The 22155-nt window shown below is 42.5% G+C and overlaps 1 protein-coding gene across 4 annotated transcripts in view; it reads right to left on the minus strand.

The window, feature by feature from the left end:
* The window catches only part of cdc42se2 (CDC42 small effector 2), a 51534-nt gene that overhangs the window by 15532 nt on the left and 13847 nt on the right, over positions 1–22155 (minus strand). Inside the window, exons 1-2 of one of the 4 annotated variants that reach the window (XM_056235838.1) lie at positions 18448–18640; positions 3579–3762 (exon numbers count right to left, since the gene is read on the minus strand). In XM_056235838.1, coding sequence (XP_056091813.1) covers positions 3579–3632 — 54 coding nt within the window. In that variant the 5' untranslated portion in view covers positions 3633–3762; positions 18448–18640. Of the gene's footprint in view, positions 1–3578; positions 3820–18447; positions 18641–22155 lie in introns of those variants that run through there. The other 3 variants (XM_056235836.1, XM_056235837.1, XM_056235835.1) reach the window with 3 other exon arrangements.

Below are 22155 nucleotides of genomic sequence, written 5' to 3' on the forward strand. Positions count from 1 at the left end.
TGAAGACTCACAACCCTCTCACGCAGACTCTCTCACACTCGCACACTCTCACTCTCGCAGACTCGCAGACTCGCACACTCTCGCACTCTCTCGCACTCTCGCACTCTCTCGCACTCTCTCGCACACTCTCGCACTCTCGCACTCTCTCGCACTCTCTCGCACTCTCTCGCACTCTCTCGCACTCTCTCGCACACTCTCGCACACTCTCGCACACTCTCGCACTCTCTCGCACTCTCTCGCACACTCTCGCACTCTCTCGCACTCTCTCGCACTCTCTCGCACTCTCTCGCACACTCTCGCACACTCTCGCACTCTCTCGCACTCTCTCGCACACTCTCGCACACTCTCGCACTCTCTCGCACTCTCTCGCACTCTCTCGCACACTCTCGCACACTCTCGCACACTCTCGCACTCTCTCGCACTCTCTCGCACTCTCTCGCACTCTCTCGCACTCTCTCGCACTCTCTCGCACACTCTCGCACACTCTCGCACTCTCGCACTCTCTCGCACTCTCTCGCACACTCTCGCACTCTCTCGCACTCTCTCGCACACTTTAGCACTCTCTCGCACACTCTCGCACTCTCTCGCACACTCTCGCACTCTCTCGCACTCTCTCGCACTCTCTCGCACACTCTCGCACACTCTCGCACTCTCTCGCACTCTCTCGCACTCTCTCGCACACTCTCGCACACTCTCGCACACTCTCGCACACTCTCGCACTCTCTCGCACTCTCTCGCACTCTCTCGCACACTCTCGCACTCTCTCGCACTCTCTCGCACACTCTCGCACTCTCGCGCACTCTCGCACACTCTCGCACACTCTCACACACTCTCACACACTCTCACACTCACTCTCACACTCACTCTCACACTCACTCTCACACTCACTCTCACACTCACTCTCACACTCACTCTCACACTCACTCTCACACTCACTCTCACACACTCTCACACACTCTCACACTCACTCTCACACTCACTCTCACACACTCTCACACACTCTCACACTCACTCTCACACTCACTCTCACACTCACTCTCACACTCACTCTCACACTCACTCTCACACTCACTCTCACACTCACTCTCACACTCACTCTCACACTCACTCTCGCAGACTCTCACACTCACTCTCGCAGACTCTCACACTCACTCTCGCAGACTCTCACACTCTCGCACACTCTCACACACTCTCACACACTCGGAAACTCTCGCACACTCTCACACACTCTCACACACTCTCACACACTCTCACACACTCTCACACACTCTCACACACTCTCACACACTCTCACACACTCGGAAACTCTCGCACACTCTCACACTTGCGCACTCTCTCTCAAGAGCAGTGAGTGATTTTCTCTTTGTCTTTTGTTGTTTGATTAACATTAAGCACACAGACATCAGCAGGATTATTAGGCTGCTGTCACTTTAAGAGCTGAACGGATCCAATATATTACAGTTTTTCTGAATTGCTAAAACACTAAACCGCATTCTCAATAGTCTAAACCAATTTGTCCAATAAATCACTCTTTTGTAAAACATTAAACAAGTTCAGGTAGTTAAAACACTGTTCGTAAATCTCATGCACTCTTTTTGCAAAACTCTAAACACATTCTCACTCACTAAAACACATTTTGCACTGATGCACTTATGTTTTAAAACGCTAAACACAGGCAGGCAAAAGTTAAACACAACTACAACACAGTTGTCATCGTTTACACACAACGACTCAAAATTGTTCACACTTATTTCTAATAATGTGATCAAATCAACTGTACATAATACAACTACAAGTCAGTTCAGAGTCCTAAAATTTACTCAAAATGGTGCTCTGAATGTTGATACCAACAATGGATGGAAACAATATAAGAGGGGGAGGAGGAAGAGGATGAGGAAGAAGAGGTGGACGAGGAGGAAGAGGATGAGGAAGAAGAGGTGGACGAGGAGGAAGAGGATGAGGAAGAAGAGGTGGACGAGAAGGAAGAGGATGAGGAAGAAGAGGTGGACGAGGAGGAAGAGGATGAGGAAGAAGAGGTGGACGAGGAGGATGAGAATGAGGAAGAGGAGGTGTGTATAGTGTTGTCAAGGCTGACTCTGCTGTAGGGTTTCCCCTTCGCCTGCAGAGATGACAGTGTGTGTGATGTGGAGAAACTCCTCCGGCCGGACCGACATGAAGACGTGATGCTGAAGCAGAATCAATCTCTCACTGACTGTGATTCTGCAGTTGCACAACTCTTCTGAGTGGACTTTACTGTAACATGCTTTCATTTAGAGCTTTTTACTGTAATAATTCATTATAATTAATAATAATTAATAATAATAATTCATTACATTTATATAGAAATTAGAAATTTTTTTTACTTTGTTACAATATACTTCTTTCTGTAACTGCACGCTTTGGATTCTGTGTTCTCCATTTTTTTATGTAGTGTCTAATGAATGATCTGATCTGTAGTGTTTATAATATTGGCTCTCTGTGTGTATAATCTGAGACCATTGTTTGATTTTGAGCACAGATTAAATAGTTTTGAGGCAATTGTTTGATTTTGCCAGAAGTGTCAGAGGTTCTGTGAATGTGTTTTTGAAAATTTGGTTTTGTGTTTAAGGTTTTGAGAAAGTGGGTGATGGTTTCAAGAAATGAGTTTTAGCCATTAATGTCCACTTAGGAGATAACTGACGTGTAGTAACTGACACAACTGTTTACGTGAATACTCGAATATTTTTCCTTATGTAACGGTTTACAACATACAATATGCTCAAAATGTAAAAAAATATATATATATATTATGATTTGAAAGAAGTCTCTTCTGCTCACCAAGGCTAAAAATCAAGGCTAGTCATATTGTGAAATATCATTACAGTTCAAAAGTTTTGATCCTTGAGAATGACACTGAAGACTGGAGTAATGATGCTGAAAATTCAGGTTTGATCACAGGAATTAAATTAATACATTTTATATTAACATAGAAAACAGCCATTTTAAATTGAAATAATATTTCACAACATTACTATTTATACTGTATTTTGTATTAAATAGATGCAGCCTTGGTGAGCAGAAGAGACTTCTTTCAAAAACATTAAACATCGTAGTTATTCCAAACTTTTGATCGGTAATGTATTTTTTAGCATATTTTAAATTAATTTTAGCCAGAAATGAAAAAGAGACCCACTTTATATATATATATATCTTTAAGTACTTATACAGAACATTTGGTACAATATACTTATCGTTTATGTTGTTACATTGTACTTTCCTTTAAATAACTGCATGTAATTGCACGGTTGATGTTACCAAATCTCAAACCTACGGCTAACACTAACCTTATTATCACAACCTAGTACACAATAGCTAAAGAAACCTAATATAAAGTGGGACAGAAAATTGTCATGAAAGGACAATATTATGAATGTTTATGGTGGAAGATACCTTGACTAACATTATAAATGGATTTGATGGGCGAGAGAACTGGTAACTGAACTCGACAGGGGAACAGGAACTGGGATGAAGAGAGAACAGAATGATTTCTTCCTGGTTTGTGTGTTTTGGAGGCTGAGGGTGATGCTTGTTCCTCTTACCGGCTGCGGCTGCTCGGCGATACAGCAGTTGAAGCACAACCAGAATTCACTCATGACTGGCAGACGGTGCTAAAGTGCCGCTGTGCCCGTGGGCCGGAGGGGCTCTGGGGTCCTGGACCGGGTCCCACGCCTCAGAGGTCCAGTCTGGGGTGACGGAGGTGCTATTCAGCCTGAGCTCAGGGTCCTGGGACAGGGGAGCAGAAGATCCACACGACTCAGGCCACTTCACCAACACTCAGACCTGCAGGACACAAGCATCTGTCAGATCATTTACACCAGCGCTTCACACGCTCCGTCGCGCATTTACTTCAAATAAACAAATGGGGCTGCACAATTAATTCACATATAACTGAAATAGCATGGTGATTATGTAATCAAAAGCTGTGAGTATATTAATGGGAGTATATCAGGGCCTTAAATGCTGCTTCTCGCAAACATCTCTGGTTCAATTAATTTACATTTGCATAATTGCCAACATTTTAGCGGACAGACTTTTGCATTTCACCAGTATTCTGCTAAAATAAAAGCTTGAGGGTTTGAATGTTTGAAATCGAATAATATTTTTCATCATAAATATTGGTTTTGTAACTTAGTGTAAGTTGGTTCTTGTAAAGGGTGAACACATGAGAAAACATCCTTAAAAGTTGAGTAGAGTCTCATTGTTTTTTATGTGTGGATGACTCATTTTTATATGGAATGAAATGAAATATCATATAGCAGTTCAAATCCCAATGGCAATGTACGACAACATAATCGCAATATAATTTTTTGGCCAAGTCGTGCAGCATATATTTAATTTTTAAATAAAAAACAATCCAAATAAAACCCTTGCTAAAACAAGATTAGATGTTTAATCTGTGTGCTTGTGCGTCATGTGACCATTACCCGACATCAAGTAACCGACACAAGTGTGAACACGCGAATCTGTTAGGGGTGTGCAAAAAAATCGATTCACATTTGAATCGCGATTCAATCTTTACCGATTCAGAATCGATTCATAGAATTCCAAAAATCGATTCATATTTTTTTTTTTATGGCGTGCACGGGCGGAGTGGCAATCGGGTGAGTCGGGACTTTTACCGGTGGTCCGGTAGTGTTTCGAGGCCGCGAGGGCCGGTCTGATAAATAGTTACATTGCAAGTTCTTGCCGCCCGCTGGTCAAACTGTGCAGCCTCTCTGCGCAACCCGTGAATAAATGCATCGATCCGCAGATCTTATGTTTGAGTTCTGTAGATCTTTTGCCAAGCGTGTCAGAGGTTACGGGTTCTAAACCGCACTCGTATAGTTTTTTCTCTCTCTCATCAAAACCGAATGTGTTCATCACGTTTGTGTGCATTTTATTTTGAGATTTCACCGGAGTCTCCACAACGGCGATAGATTGAAGCGCGCGTCCGAGTGAAGACTGCGCGAGCCACAGAGAACACTGTATCCATGACACTGATAGCAGCGGACACGAGCGCGCAGCTTGATTTCAAAAACAACAGATCTCTTATTTAATAGCGAACTAAAGAATGCTCTGCTAGTTAACTGGAGATACCCGCAAATTATGCCCGTGAACGACGAACGACGACTAGATCTAAACAAATCAATCTAACCATAGATGTTACCAGTAGCGGTGGCTTTTTAAAATCTATTTAAAATTATTTCGCAAGGGTTCTATGACATTAGTATTTTTAGGAAGTTCAATGTGCCCAGTCGAGTTCACATTTCAACAGTCAGCCTGGTAGCTGAAGTAGTCCTTAAACCACATTTAGCATAATTGTTTGTTTGATCTGACTACAGCACTTTAAAGCTAAATGTAAAAGCTTTTTATTTAAGTTTTATTTTAAACTTGAATTAAATGTATTTGAAAGCTGACCAAAGCTTGGCACTTTGCACTTTTTAGTTGCAAAAGTTTTTTATTTTTGGATGAAGACATTTAAAGTAATATCAAACTACATTTAATTTGTTGTGTTTTTTTTTTCTTTTAAATTGTGTCTACTGCAATCAATCACATAGGAAAAAGTAAACTACATTTATATACTGCGAATCGTTTTTTGAATCGAGAATCGATTTTGAAATCGAATCTTGAGACAAAAAATCGGTATCGAATCGAATCGTGACATTTTCTGAATCGTGCACCCCTAGAATCTGTCATTAAATTATTGACATGTTCATTTAAAATCTCAGGGGTACTTCAAGTAAATATCTGACAAGCCCTGATTTACACAATTGGTTCATCAGGGTTGGGGGGTGGGGATGATTGCATCAACCTTTTAAATACTTAGCATATTTATGTAAATTTGGACCGCTTTCTCAAGCCAAATCAGATGCCAACAGAAGAGGGGACAAAATACTGCGCAACAAGGCCAAAGAGTTGATTCTTGACCGCATGTCCACAGACAACAGGGACGAAAGGTTTGCGCTTGTTTTTGCACAGAAGGGAAGAATAGTCTCGGACAAACATGACTTGAATAGAAACAATAAATATGTAACTGCAGGAAGGAATGGCTCTTTATTTGTGTGTGTGTGTGTGTGTGTGTGTGTGTGTGTGTGTGTGTGTGTGTGTGTGTGTGTGTGTGTGTGTGTGTGTGTGTGTGTGTGTGTGTGTGTGTGTGTGTGTGCAGAATTCTCTTGAATCACACAAAGTTGTACACTATGTATAAATATATATTTGTACTTCTCCGATACACAATGGACATTTGAACATATTCTTTCCTGCTTACTCTGTCTATAGATGTTTATTCTTCTAATGTATCTTTTTCCACCAATTCATGTTTGTCGTTTAATATTTTTTTCCACTTTTTACAATACAATACACAGTATGTGCCAACCATAAAAATGGGGTTCCACAACTTGGTTTAATAGCAATATTTCAGTAAATGAAACAATTTTGGTACATGTAGTTTTAAAAGACGTGGAATATACACTGTGACACTATACTATGCTTTCATTGTAAGGAAAAGAACATTCTGTCTAACATTTCCTTCTGTGTTTCATGGAAGAAAGAAAGTAATGCAGGTTTGAAACAACATGATGATTTTTTGGGTCTACTACAAGTAGGTATTAATTATGACTCCATGTTGATAAAGAGAAATATTTAGCCTCCAATTACACTAATATACACTTTTAGACAAGAAGGCTGTTCTCTGTTAATGGATAATCTTTTTTTTTTTAAAGTATTTGGATGCTTAGATCATTTAAAAATGTCAAATGTCAAACCAAATGTCATCTGAAAGCAAATGACAAGAGTTTTCTGGGTTTTTTTTTGTTGCAATGACTCTTAGACCTTGTCCACACGGACACGGGTATTTTTCCCTCCTACGTTTAAAAAAAAATCCCGTCCAAATGAAAACGCAAAAACACGCTATCAAGCGCTGTCAAGAGCATGCCACACCAGCAGGCGGCGATATAACCCTAACCGTAAAGCCACGTTGGCCAATCAGAAGCCTAACAAAAAATGATTACAGGTTCCGGTAGGCGGATAACGGCGCTGTCACGGTTGGTAAATCCTATGTCTTCTTCTTGTCTCGTGTCTCTGTTGTTGTATGTGTGTGCGCTGATCAGAGGGGCGTGGCCGCTCATCAGCGCTCGTTCAGCAATCACTCATTACCTCATCACCAGCTGCAGTCTATCCATTCCTGTGTATATATTCTCACCAACTTCTCATCTCCATTGTCAGATCGGTGTTTGTGATGTCCGGTTGTGTTGATCCCTCTGCGTTCCAGTCCCGTGCCTTCGTTGTTCCTGTTCGTGTTCCTGTGGTCGTTATCTGGATTCGTCTTGTTTGTTCAGCACTCTCCGTCACCTCACTCACCGGATTCATCTGACCATTGGAGTCCCTGCGCCGCTAGCCTGTTACCACTGGACTCTCTCTTGCTTCATCATTGCTTTGTAATAAATACTGAGTTTTACTTGCATCTTGCTTCCGAGTTTCTATCGTTACAGAACGATCTGACCCAAATGGAAGCAGCGAGTAACCCGTCAGAAAGTCTGGAAGACTTTCTGAACAACAGCAGACTTCGGATGGATAACCAAGAAAAGAACCTCAACGACACAGCTCGCGCTGTTCAGGCTTTAGTGGCGCAGGTGTCTGGGCTCACCCAGCAAATCCAACTTCTGCGAGCTCCCACTGCGCCGCCTGCACCGCCGATTCCCCAACCACCACCAGCGGACCCCTCCCAGTCGGAGCCCCGTCTACCGGCTCCGGAGCCGTATTCAGGTGAACCAAACTTTTGTCGAGCCTTCTTAACACGATGCTCAATGCATTTTTCTCTCCAGCCCCGAACCTTCCGTGAGGAACGAACCAAGGTCGCTTTTGTCTTGACGTTACTGACTGGGAGAGCGGCACTATGGGGAACGGCGGTGTGGGAGAACCAGGACGAATGCTGCGCCTCGTTCCAAGCGCTCTCCGCCGAAATGAAACGAGTCTTTGACCGCGCTGTGGCCGGGAGAGAAGCAGCCAGAGTGTTAGCCGACCTGCGTCAAGGAAGGAGATCCGTAGCGGATTTTTCTATCGAGTTCCGGACCCTGGCGGCGGAGAGCCAATGGAACGAGGAGGCGCAGTGGGACATGTTCCTGCATGGGCTGGCTGACCGCGTCCAGAAGGAGATATACGCCATGGACCTTCCCACCAAGCTCAATGACCTAATCGCTTTGGCGCTTAGAGTGGACGCACGGCTGTCCAGAGTGGAACAGCGAGCACAGCTCAACCGCCCTTCGGGAGGATTTGAAGGCCAACGTTCTGGAGGCGGGGACGCGGTCAGCCCCGTCTACGATCCCGAGCCCATGCAGGTGGGTCGAGCCCGGCTTTCCCGGGAGGAGAAGGAAAGGCGGAGATCCCAGGGCCTCTGCATGTACTGTGGAGGAGCTGGACACTTCGCCTACAACTGTCCTTTAAAAGGCCCAGCCCGACAGTAAGTATGAGGCTACTGTCGGGTGGGATCTCCGCCGAGAAGACCTCATCAACATCGACTCTCCTTCCGGTTAGACTCCGATGGTCCAACCACCGTCACGACTGTCACGCACTTCTGGACTCGGGCGCTGAAGGTAACTTCATGGACCACACCTTTGCACTCAACCACCAAGTTCCCCTCAAACCCCTCACCCGTCAGATTGCAGTACACGCCCTCAATGGCCAAGAACTCCCCACTATATCTCTGGTCACTGAAGACATCACCCTCATCACGTCAGGCAACCACTCTGAAACCATCTCCTTTTATATCCTGGACACTCCGCTTGCACCCATTGTTCTTGGCCACCCATGGCTCACTCATCACAACCCCAAAATAGACTGGCAGCTCAAATCAGTAGTGGCGTGGAGCAGTTTTTGTCATAAGTCCTGTCTTGTGTCTGCCTGTCCGTCTGTTTCTGTTCATGTGTTGCAGGAGGAGACAGTGGATTTATCTAACGTGCCCACGGAGTATCGGGACCTGAAGGAGGTGTTCAGTAAGTCTCGGGCTGATTCTCTTCCTCCACACCGTCCCTATGACTGTGCTATAGAGTTATTGCCAGGTACGTCTCCGCCTAAGGGCAAATTATATTCACTCTCTGTCCCAGAGAGAGAGGTCATGGAGAAATACATTTCTGATTCTCTAGCAACGGGATTCATCCGCCCTTCCTCTTCTCCAGCGGGGGCGGGGTTCTTTTTTGTGGGGAAGAAAGATGGATCGTTGCGACCTTGTATTGATTACCGGGGGTTGAACAACATCACGGTAAAGAATACTTATCCTTTGCCGTTGATGTCTTCAGCCTTCGAGAGGTTGCAAGGAGCATCTATCTTCACGAAATTGGATTTAAGAAATGCATATCATTTGGTCCGCATCAGGGAGGGGGATGAGTGGAAAACCGCTTTTAACACCCCTAGGGGGCACTTTGAATATTTGGTTATGCCGTTCGGCCTTTCCAACTCCCCAGCGGTCTTCCAAGCACTTGTCAATGACGTTTTGCGAGACATGGTCGATCAATTCATATATGTCTACCTGGATGATATATTGATTTTTTCATCGTCTCTCCAGGAACACGTGCAACACGTCCGACAAGTGCTTCAGAGGTTGCTAGAGAATGGGCTTTTTGTCAAGGCGGAGAAATGCGTTTTTCATGCACAGTCTGTTCCTTTTCTAGGTCACATCATCTCGGTTGAGGGAATGCGCATGGATCCTGACAAGGTTAAGGCTGTGGTAAATTGGCCAAGTCCAGATTCCCGTAAGGCCCTACTGAGGTTTCTGGGGTTTGCCAATTTTTACCGGCGTTTTATTCGCAATTTCAGCCGACTAGCCGCGCCTCTGACCGCCTTGACCTCCCCCAGAACGACGTTCAGGTGGTCAGACGCAGCAGAAGCTGCGTTTGCCAAACTGAAGGGTTGCTTTGTTTCAGCCCCCATCCTGATAACCCCTGATCCATCACGTCAGTTCGTGGTGGAGGTCGATGCGTCAGAGGTGGGGGTAGGTGCAGTGTTATCCCAGCGCTCTCCTTCAGACGACAAGATGCACCCTTGCGCGTTTTTGTCTCATCGTTTATCCCCTGCCGAAAGCAATTATGACATTGGCAACAGAGAGTTGTTGGCGGTCAAGCTAGCATTGGAGGAGTGGCGCCACTGGTTAGAAGGGTCGGGGGTACCTTTTATCGTCTGGACCGATCACAAAAATTTGGAATACATTCGTACGGCTAAAAGACTTAATTCCAGGCAGGCTCGGTGGGCTCTTTTTTTCGGACGTTTTGACTTTACTCTCTCGTACCGCCCGGGTTCTAAAAACATCAAACCCGATTCTTTATCGCGCATTTTTGACCGTTCCGATCGCCCGTCTACTCCCGAGTGCATTTTACCAGAGACCCTATTTATCTCTACACTCACATGGGAGGTCGAATCGAAGGTCAAGAAGGCCTTAGAAGGGGTAACGCCTCCGACTCGTTGCCCACCGAACCGGTTGTTTGTGCCGGAGAGTTTACGGTCCAGCGTTATTCAGTGGGGACACTGTTCCAATGTGGCTTGTCATCCGGGAGTTAATCGTACTATGTTTTTAGTCAAGCAACGATTCTGGTGGCCTCTCATGGCTCGTGATGTTCACAATTTTGTATTGGCCTGCTCAGTTTGCGCCACGGGTAAAACTTCCAATCGACCTCCAGATGGGTTACTCCAACCGCTGCCGGTACCTTCGAGACCCTGGTCCCATATCGCACTAGATTTTATCACCGCCCTCCCACCCTCCCAGGGTCACACGGTAGTTTTGACCGTGGTGGACCGGTTCTCGAAGGCTGCCCACTTTATTCCCTTGCCCAAATTACCTTCAGCCAAGGAGACAGCGTTGATTGTCGTTGATCACGTCTTTCGGATTCATGGCCTCCCGACAGACGTGGTTTCTGACAGGGGACCCCAATTTGTGTCCAAATTTTGGCGAGAGTTTTGTAAACTTCTGGGGGCGACTGTCAGTCTGTCCTCTGGGTTCCATCCCCAGAGCAATGGTCAAACTGAGCGAGCCAACCAGGATTTGGAGCGAACGTTGCGATGTTTAGTGTCCAAGAATCCTTCCTCTTGGAGTCAGCAACTGTCTATGGTGGAGTACGCCCACAACACATTGCCAGTGTCATCCACGGGCCTATCACCATTTGAGTGTAGCGTAGGTTACCAGCCACCTATTTTTCCTAGTCTGGAATCCGAAGTCGCGGTCCCCTCCGCCCACGCCTTCGTCCAGAGGTGTCACCGCACTTGGACTAGAGCCCGTGAGACTCTACTCCAAGTGGGGGCGCGCACCAAGGCCAAAGCCGATCGCCACCGGCGGAGGCCTCCCGTGTACGTCGTCGGTTCTAAAGTGTGGCTTTCTACCAAGGACATTCCTCTCCGCTCCGTTTCAAATAAGCTCGCACCTAAATTCATTGGCCCGTTTTCTGTCACCAAAATCATTAGTCCAGTGACAGTCCGCCTGAATCTTCCTCCAGTGTACAGGAGGATTCATCCCGTCTTTCATGTATCTAAAATTAAGCCCGTTTTTTTTGCTCGCATTAATCCGCCAGTCCCGGTTCCCCCCCCGCCGCGTCTCGTAGACGGGGAACCCACTTATTCGGTCAATCGTGTTCTGGACTCGAGGCGGAGGGGGCGCGGATTCCAGTACTTGGTGGACTGGGAAGGTTACGGTCCGGAGGAGAGAAGTTGGGTACCGGCTAGAGACATCCTGGATCACTCCCTTATCGATGATTACAATCGGCAGGTAAGGGAGTCTGGGAACGCCAGGAGGCGTTTCTAGGGAAGGGGGTACTGTCACGGTTGGTAAATCCTATGTCTTCTTCTTGTCTCGTGTCTCTGTTGTTGTATGTGTGTGCGCTGATCAGAGGGGCGTGGCCGCTCATCAGCGCTCGTTCAGCAATCACTCATTACCTCATCACCAGCTGCAGTCTATCCATTCCTGTGTATATATTCTCACCAACTTCTCATCTCCATTGTCAGATCGGTGTTTGTGATGTCCGGTTGTGTTGATCCCTCTGCGTTCCAGTCCCGTGCCTTCGTTGTTCCTGTTCGTGTTCCTGTGGTCGTTATCTGGATTCGTCTTGTTTGTTCAGCACTCTCCGTCACCTCACTCACCGGATTCATCTGACCATTGGAGTCCCTGCGCCGCTAGCCTGTTACCACTGGACTCTCTCTTGCTTCATCATTGCTTTGTAATAAATACTGAGTTTTACTTGCATCTTGCTTCCGAGTTTCTATCGTTACAGGCGCAGCGCGGGCGCACACTCTGGCGTCGCAAGGCAAAAACCCCGGTTTTACTGTCTACACGACAACACTGTAACCGGCGTTTCTGAAAATCCTCACCCTGGCAGGGGTTTTCAAAAATGTTCGGTTTCAGTGTCCTGATACTGTGTGTCCGTGTGGACAAACGGCCGAACCGCATAAAAAAGTCACGGTTATAAAAATACCCGTGTCCGTGTGGACAAGGCCTTAATCAAGGGATGTGAAGGTGATTTTAGTGGAGGTATGAACTGTAGTTCATCACATTAACCATGGACATGTCTGACAACAACATAGTGTCCAAATACTTCTTTTGTCTTCACTACATCTTTTGTCATTTATAATCTAACAAACTTCCTTTTGTGAACTGCTTTGCTTAAAAGATGTGCAATATTCGATCGTTCTTTCAAATAAACACCTCTTCTATACAGGCAACAGATACTTCTGAGGCTACTGAAGAGCCTTAACGTCTGAAGACTGAAGAAAACAAGGTTGAGTAAATAATAATTTCCAAACATTTTAATGTTTCGATGAAATATTCGTTTTAGAGTTTGGAATACTTATCATTGTTCATTTTGCTGAAAGTGTAGCCAAACTCCTACTCACAATATAATCCTGATTACAACCAGACATTGCCGGAGAAAACTCTGATCATCTGAAATTAGTCGCTTTAGACCTTCTGGATAATGAAGGACAGCCTGTCCTGTGGGACTGTAAGCGGCTTGTTCTAGATGATGAATTAAAGCTGAAGCTAACGGTTGCACAGCCACACCTGAAGGAAAGAGGGTTGTGGGAAACTCAGCTGGTGGTGTGTTGCAGTCATTAGAGTCCAGAGTCCACGTCTGCGGTCATTAATCTGCCTTACAGCACTCAGAAGCCGCTTGGGGGGGAATTTAAACAGGCCACGTAAACTCAACTCTTCACATATTTTAGCTTCTGTGATCAGATTGTTATAACTGTCATGTGCTGCGTGCAGTAGTAATCTACAGTGTAAAAAATGATTTTGTGGTGAAGTAAATACTACTGAAAAAAAACAATGTAATTTACATGAAAAAGTTAGTTCAGGCAAGAATAAAAAAAACTAAGTAAATTCCATATCAGTACTTAATTCAAGCGAGTAGAAATGAAAGCGTAAATATCAACTTAATAAAATTAAGTAAAAATTACTCAACTTTTCTGATACCGGGGTTCCCATCATGCACTGAACCTTGAATAATTAATGAGGTTGATTTTTCACTGGTTTCCAGCTGTATTTACACTGTTTTATCATTGCTTTTGTTGTTAGGATTATAGTAACTTGCCATTTTGTGACATTTCGAGTAAATTTTCTGCTCAAAATGACACATTCAAACACAAAAATGATCCATCAAATGTTACCGTCATTGGGTCTCATAGATGAAACACGAGCAGAACAAATTTTTGTGTAAATCGTGTGTAAAGTGGTTCTGGCGTAAATTTTCGGATTCATTAAAATGTTCGTATTTTCCAAATGTTAGTTGGTACGAAAGAAATCTACACCTGCTCCCAGCCACGCGTAAATAGTGCGCTTAACACCCGAACGCTCATTAAGGCTGCATTTTAATTCACCGTAATCGGGTACATATTTGCACAGCATTTTGAAAAAATATTATATATAGTAATTACATACGGTTTTTCTTATTATGAGAGCCAGTAATAGCATCTGCGATGATGGTCCTTCTCCAGTTTGAATACTATTTTTCCGAAGTGAACTAATTCGTTTTTTGCTCTCAAGCTTAATGTCGAACCATTTTCTTCTCACTTCTGGGAATGTTCGATTAACAGATGAAACTCCATTAACTGCATCTGTAATATGCTGCCAAGCTTCCTTTCTTTTTAGGACCCGATACGCCACTATGTACGCTTGAAAATAAAATGTGGCGTTTTGAACGAACTTCTGATTATAAAACTTCAATTTCTGCATATGAGAATATTTTTTTTTCATTCGCATTCATGTCATAATATGGTGCCCAGATATAGTTGTCAGTCCGATTTAATGGGCGGGATTTATGGTAATTGAGAATGAACGTGCACGCGCATCCCATTTACAACTGATTGGAATTCATTAACACACACACACACATTTCACTATCACATCTGACGTTTACGAAGTATTTGTGAATCAGGAGAAGAGTTTTCGGGAAGGTCTCTTTACGCGCAAATCACTCGCATATTTACTCGTATATTTACGAATGTTTCATGAATGAGACCCATTGTGTATTTTCTACCAAGTATTGAGGTCTTTGCATTCACATGATGTTTAACATCTGACATGATGTAGTATAAATTACTTAGAAGTTCTAAGTAAAGCACATACTGGTATAATTCAATATTATTGTTTGAGTGAAATGTAATGCAAAGGAAATTTCAACTAAATTGATATTACTCAACCTTTTACTAGCCAAGTCAAAATTTCTTATTTTCTTTGTTACTTTCACTTGACTAGGTTAAGTAAAGTTTACTTAATTCCATATTCCAAGTAAATTTAACTTAAATATTTCTAATTAAAGCTACTGATAAATATGTTTAGGTTTTTACTTGGCAAATCGTTGTAAATTTACTAGAATTTTCTGAGTGAAAAAAGTTGCCTAGCTTTGTTCAAGTAAATCCTACTCCAAATTTTTTTCAGTGTACAAAGATGAGATGTGTGACGCAGAATGAACAATAAAGACGCTTTGTTGTGTTCATGATTGCGTAATGACGTACTGTAATGTGTGTGAGAACGGAAGTGAATGGGTAAACAAGTTCGCTACTCTTGTGTCGTTACTTCATTGCTTACTAACTCCTGACAGATGCCACACACTTTTAATAAACACACAGAACATTAACTTTACACTGGACACTTTAACACTGACGATGCAGAACACCGAACTAAGGAAACTGAGGGCTTAAATACACTGGGAATGAGCATTAACAGGGAACAGGTGTGCACTAATCAGAAACCATAGTAACAAACACTGAACTATAACTGAATGAAAGTCAAAACTGACATAGACACTAAACAGAACATGATTGTGACAATAATACTTGGTGGAAGAATTAAGTGTTGTAATTACTATTAAAAATAGTCTTTTGACATATTAATGTTGCTTTAGGCATTCTGCTTCTTACCCAGCAAAAGTGTCTTCCAAATTAATTGTCTGGATAGAACACCAAAAATGCTGGTTATGCATGCTTTATAGTTTTGTTTGAAAGTGTGCTATTCATGTGATTGTAGGCAAGGTGGTGGACACATGCTGGCACATCCGGTGCTGAGAACACTTAGTGCTCAAATACATGAGCCAAATGTGTATGGAAATGAACCTTGGAACAGAGCTGGTCTCTGTGCAGCATCTTCCGTTGCTAAAATTATCTGTGTATTTCAATACACTTTCATTCCTTTATTGATGTGACAGTGTCTGGTTTCTCTGCAGTCTCCATTCATCTTGGATTAATGAAGTAAAGATCTAAAAGTTGACAGGATGTGATTTCAAACTGAACTATATACGCCACATGCTGCAGTGCCTTGAACTAAATCATTTTTACAGACACATTAGAAATGTTTTCTTGGAAGAAGATGATTCAATTTTAAACGCATGTTTGCTTCAGTTAAAGTGACTCAAGTTAATTTAGTCAACCTTTTGGGAACAGATTACCTCCAAGCTAAAAGACATGGGCAAAAACAAACACAACTCCAATTCTGATTAACTCTTTCTGCAGAAAAAAAGACACCTTAAGCTCAACCAGTCAGCTAATAAATGTGAACTCTACCATATGAAGGAGGGATCGCATTATTGAGCAAACAATACACGAAACCACCGCAAAAGCATCTCCATTTCCTCCTGTAGGAAAGGCTGAAGGTTTCCAGGGAAGAATTCCACTTTCCCGGGCAGGATGACAGAATGGGATGCTCACAGAAAACTCTCCATTAGTGGTGAGCCACAATGAGAGGCAGGCCCATTGAAAGAGACTGTCAGCGCAAGAAAGCCCTCTGTGTGAGGGGTCAGAGGAAGACCTGTTCCCAGGGTGTCTATCACACAATGGCAGAAATGTGTCAGCCGCCAAACCATACCATAGTACTATACCATACCATACCAAACCATTGCAAATTATACCATAGCAAACCATACCAAAGCAAACCATACCATAGCAAACTATACCATATCAAACCATACCATACCATACCATACCAAACCATACCATACCATACCATACCATACCATACCAAACCATAGCAAACCATACCAAAGCAAACCATACCATACCATACCAAACCATACCAAACCATACCATACCATACCAAACCATAGCAAACCATACCATATCAAACCATAGCAAACCATACCATATCAAACCATACCAAACCATACCATACAATACCATACCAAAGCAAACCATACCATACCAAACCAAACATACCAAAGCAAACCATACCATACCATACCATACCATACCAAAGCAAACCATACCAAAGCAAAGCAAACCATACCATACCAAACCATACCATACCATAGCAAACCATACCATATCAAACCATACCAAACCATACCAAACCAAACCAAACCATACCATACAATACAATACCATACCATACCATAGCAAAGCAAACCATACCAAACCATACCCTACCATACCATACCATACCATACCATACCAAACCATACCATACCAAACCATAGCAAACCATACCAAAGCAAACCATACCAAACCATACCATACCATACCATACCATACCAAACCATACCATACCAAACCATAGCAAACCATACCATATCAAACCATAGCAAACCATACCATATCAAACCATACCAAACCATACCATACAATACCATACCATAGCAAACCATACCATACCAAACCAAACATACCAAAGCAAACCATACCATACCATACCATACCAAAGCAAACCATACCAAAGCAAAGCAAACCATACCAAACCATACCAAACCATACCATACCATACCATACCATACCATAGCAAACCATACCATATCAAACCATACCAAACCATACCAAACCAAACCATACCATACAATACAATACCATACCATGGCAAAGCAAACCATACCAAACCATACCCTACCATACCATACCAAACCATACCAAACCAAACCAAACCATACCATACAATACCATACCATACCATACCAAACCAAACATACCAAAGCAAACCATACCAAACCATACCATACCATACCATACCAAACCATACCATACCAAACCATACCATACCAAACCATACCATAACATAGTAAATACATCCAACAGCTATCAGCAGACAGGACTGCTACATGTTATTTACACAGCTCTGAAAGCTCATTCAATCAGAATTTAGAGTTAAAATGATCTGTTGTATAATATTCATCTTTACTTCACAAGTCAATGGTTATTGAGTTACATAATTCTAAGCTGTTTTTGCACTGATGCTAAATTAATCATTGGTTGTGCATTTGTATATTTTTTTATTTGTGGCCATCAAGTTTAAAATGAAAGAGAAGATGCAGATATTTCATTCACTGGATTTTCCAAATGTTGAGATTACCACAAGGTTATTTGATATATAATCAATTTTTATTGAATTTCCAGTAAAATAACTATATCAATATTCACTACCATTCAAAATTCAGCAAAAATGCCTGAAACGGGACAGAAAAGACATTTATAATGTTACAAGATTCCTATTACAAATAAATGCTGTTCTTTTGAACGTTATATTCATCAAAAAATTTTCCGCTATACACAAACATATTGAGCAGCACAACCATTTTAAATATTTGTACTGTATTAAAACTCTCTTAGTGAGCATAAGAGACTCCTTTCAAAAACACTAAAACAATCTCACCAACTGCAAACTTTTGAACAGTAGTATATGTGCTGTTACTATGATATAAAATGATTCATATCAGGCCATATAACGTTTTGGCCGTACCACCTTCCCCAGTTTGCAAGAAACCAAGTGAATGCATTTTATAACTCAGGCAAATACAGCAGAGCACCATCATCATCAAGATCGGCAACGCTTCACGCCAGTCTCATTAGAGAGATTTTATTAAACCACATCATTCTGTCTGGCACAAGTGACCTCATGAACTGGTCGCACAAATCACACACAACTGCAACTATTCCCATGGAAACAAATGAATCAGAACCTTGAGTAAAGCGTTTAATACTCACCATCCTCAGCTCACTCCATTGATGAACTGAGAGGAGAGGCGAGTCGTGAACATCCCCCTCCGGTGTGAGCAAGGCTAAGGAGCTGTGAGATCCCGACTCCGCTCCCTCTCCAGGAGGCCTTTGTCCCTCACTCAGTTACGGATCAGCGGGCAAGAGGCATTCATTCACTGCATCACTGACTTCCCCCCCCCAAAGAGGGATCGTGCACGCTCCTAAGGTATAAGCTCCGCCCCCGACTCCCCATCCCAACCTTCCCTCTGTCGCGGAGGCTTTTATGCAAGCACCATCCTCCCACTATACGCAGCTTACGTAAGCAATACCAGGGTGGAGACACTCTGAATGCACTGGCTTACAACAAAACTAGTGACGAAAAAAACCAACAATCCATAATCCTGTTCCCTGTATGTATCAAATTAGAGAATTATGACTTGCCTTCATCTCCTAGAATTACATGCCAAAGAACAGTTTAGACTCATAAGTGCCAGTGTTGGAATATTGGCATGAACGAAACATGAGATGGATATAACATGAGCAAATGCAACTCAGCAAAAATGGCTGATTAGAGAAGGGGGAATATTATATAAAGCTTTTTTTCAGTAAGGGAAAACCCAGCTGCCTTTTTCCAAGCTCATTAACCAAAGCACTGCATGGGACAATTGCTTCGCTTGTTGAGTGCTGGTTTTCAATTCCTTCATCCTTGGATTTGTTGCCACAGAAGCGGCTGGTTAGTAGTTAGTAGTGTGTGTGTGCATGTGTATTGTGTGGGGATGTCTACATATACACAGGCTGCATACACAGAGAGTGGGTGTATATGTAAAAGCAACCTATTTATTACTTCCCTTACTTCGAAACCAAATAACTGTGATTTCTTGTTGCATTGATGCATCAATAGGAAGATAATTACAATAATATGAATGAAGTTTCAAGTTTCCAAACAAATGGAACACTAATCACCATAATGGTGAGTTCAAACTAATTTTTTTTTTTGGTAAAATCAGCATCAATTTATGAAGTCAGCTTATGTGATGTTCTCTCAAAATGTTCAGTTGTATTGACAATTCAACTTTGGGAAAAGAGTGAATGCAACTAGAGAAAGATAACTGCAGAAGTGTAGGAAATGAGTGAAAAGTCTAATAAGAACTCTGCCCTACAAAGGCAAAAGACCTTAACTCACCAGAGTGTGAAACTGAGAAAAATGACTTTAAAGTTTTTTTGTTGTCCAGCCAATTGTATGATAGGTAGGACAATGAAAATTTGCCAAGTAGTTGTCATAATGAATATATTTATCTACATTAAAAAAAATTTAGCTCAAACTTGACCTTTGACCCTTATTCGGAAGTTACTGTATTCTGCCTTTGCATTATCTGCAAAACAATAATGGGTCATACAAAGGCAAAATACCTTAACTTCTAATTTATTGACCATTTTGGCTTTTATCACTCTATACAAACATTTCTATGATAACAACGATAGCCTTAAAATAACATTTAGTAAGTTCTGTCTAGTAAGGGTTAATATTACATCAATAGTTGTTGTGTATTGATGTGACGTCATCGACGTCATCACGTACAAAGTAGAGATAAAGGACGGATGGAAGTTATATCTGGTGTCTGTGTGGTTCGATCCGAAATAACTAGAAAGTATATAACATTAGTTACAAAATATTACAAAATAAAAAAAATAATGAGAAAGACCTTAACTCAGAGTGTGGAACTGAGAAAAATGACTTTAAAGATTTTCAGTTGTCCCTCCAAATTAATTATAGGTAGGACACTGTAAATCTGGCAATTAGATGTTTTAGTAATGAAAATTATCTACATAAAAAAATCTTGAGCTCAAAATTGACTTTGGACCACTATTTTAAAGTTACTGTACACTCTGCCTTTGCATTGTCAGCAAAAAGTGAGAAGTCATGCCAAGGCAAAAGGCAGTAACTTCCACATTATCAATATTTGGTTGCTGATAACCATTAACAAAATCATTATAGTAACACCTGTATAAAATCTAGTGATCATGGCATTTATTTTGTATGATTTACACTTATAGACATCTACTTATTGCTACCCTGTGCTTTGGTTGCATTCTGGTGGCATTATTAATGAGACATGGCAAAATACCTCCATAGCGGTAAGATCTTCAATTGGTACCGAGTGGCATAAGACTTGATAAACGCGCGTTCAAAATGATCACGATAAAACAGGTCCTCGCGCACATTCGACCCGGGGACTCGTTTATAGTATATTCGTGTTCGAAGGTGTCATGCTCCTCGTACGTTCACGAAAAGTACGAACGCAGTGCTTTCCATCTTGAGACTCGGTGGGGAGCGCGCTCTGGACTACCTAGACGACTAATGCATTTATAGCACAACCTTCTGTGTTCTGCGTCTTTTCAGTAGCGGTGGTTTCAGCTGTCTGCCCTATTATTGTGCAGTGCACTTCGCTCGTCCCGCGGATTTATTCCGGACAGTGTGATTGTAGGTACAACCCGCTTGTAACAGCTTGTCTGATGTTGTATGCACCAGCAATTCTTGCTTCATTATGTTGTATGCACCAATATACCGTTGTTGCTTCATTATTATCACTCCCTGTGACATATTAGTCCCGCGTCGGCCCGACTGTGTTCAGGGCGGAGCTGAAGGCGCCGGCGAAGTTTTGGCACTCTGCCAGCTAGATGCATGATTGTTTCAACCAGGTCCGGTACCCGATCTGGGTGAGGCGGGGCTTTAGTTCTTTGTTGTATTCACCTGCTACGGCGTGTGTAACATTTTTTCTGTCAACTCTGCATATATCATTCGCGATGGATAGCCTATCGCACGTTTGTCGATGGAGCGGGTTCAGACCATACGAAATGTTCTGACCGCATTTGTGCTGGACAAAGCTCTGAGGACATCAGAAGTTACAGGGACTGATGGCAGCTGTACAAAGTACACCGGCTACATCGTAATTTCAATTTTAATGGAGAGCAAAACAAAGGCAGAACACCGTACAATCTGAAAGATAGCATTATTTGATAGAACGCCAGCACCGTAACTTCATATTGACGCGCGGCTAAACAAAGGCAGAGTACCGTAACTCAAAATGAGCGTTCCAAAACAAAGCCAAAGAGCGGTAACTGGTGTTACGGTGTTCTGCCTTGGTTTCTCACGGGCTTTTGGAAGTTACTGTTAAGACAACCCATTATTTTCTCGAAAAAACGACGGAATTGACTCAAGATACTTATCCACATGATAAAGGGGGTCTTGAATGTGCCAAAAATATAAAAAACTAATTTTCGACCAAACACGAAGTTACGGTCTTTTGCCTTTGCACGGCAGAACTGCCCCGGCTCAAAAAACTTTTTTTTTTTGCTTGACAAAATGGCACTCATACCAATCAATTAATCTTAACTTGGGTTGGAGTAAACAAAGCATAGAATGTGAATAGTACAGATTACTAGATTGTTACAATTAATTTAAGACATTAAGTAAATCTAACTATCAAGTGTTACTCAGAACAACTGTTGTATTTTACAGTGTATGTAGTCCATGAAATTGTACTTCTCTATGGCAGTACAGTGATTATTATACAGACCCACAAAAAAACTGGCCATCTGCAAGGGCTTCAGCCCTTTTTGCCAATGCTGCCAAAAGTGGACTGAGCAGTCTCTTTTCTTGACTTTTACTCCATTCAGGCATAATTTCTTCTTATTTGCCAAATAAAAAGCTGCCTT

Source organism: Rhinichthys klamathensis, unplaced genomic scaffold (assembly GCF_029890125.1).
Source record: "Rhinichthys klamathensis goyatoka isolate OS25496 unplaced genomic scaffold, OSU_Roscu_1.1 h1tg000431l_1, whole genome shotgun sequence".
NCBI classification, from domain to species: domain Eukaryota; kingdom Metazoa; phylum Chordata; class Actinopteri; order Cypriniformes; family Leuciscidae; genus Rhinichthys; species Rhinichthys klamathensis.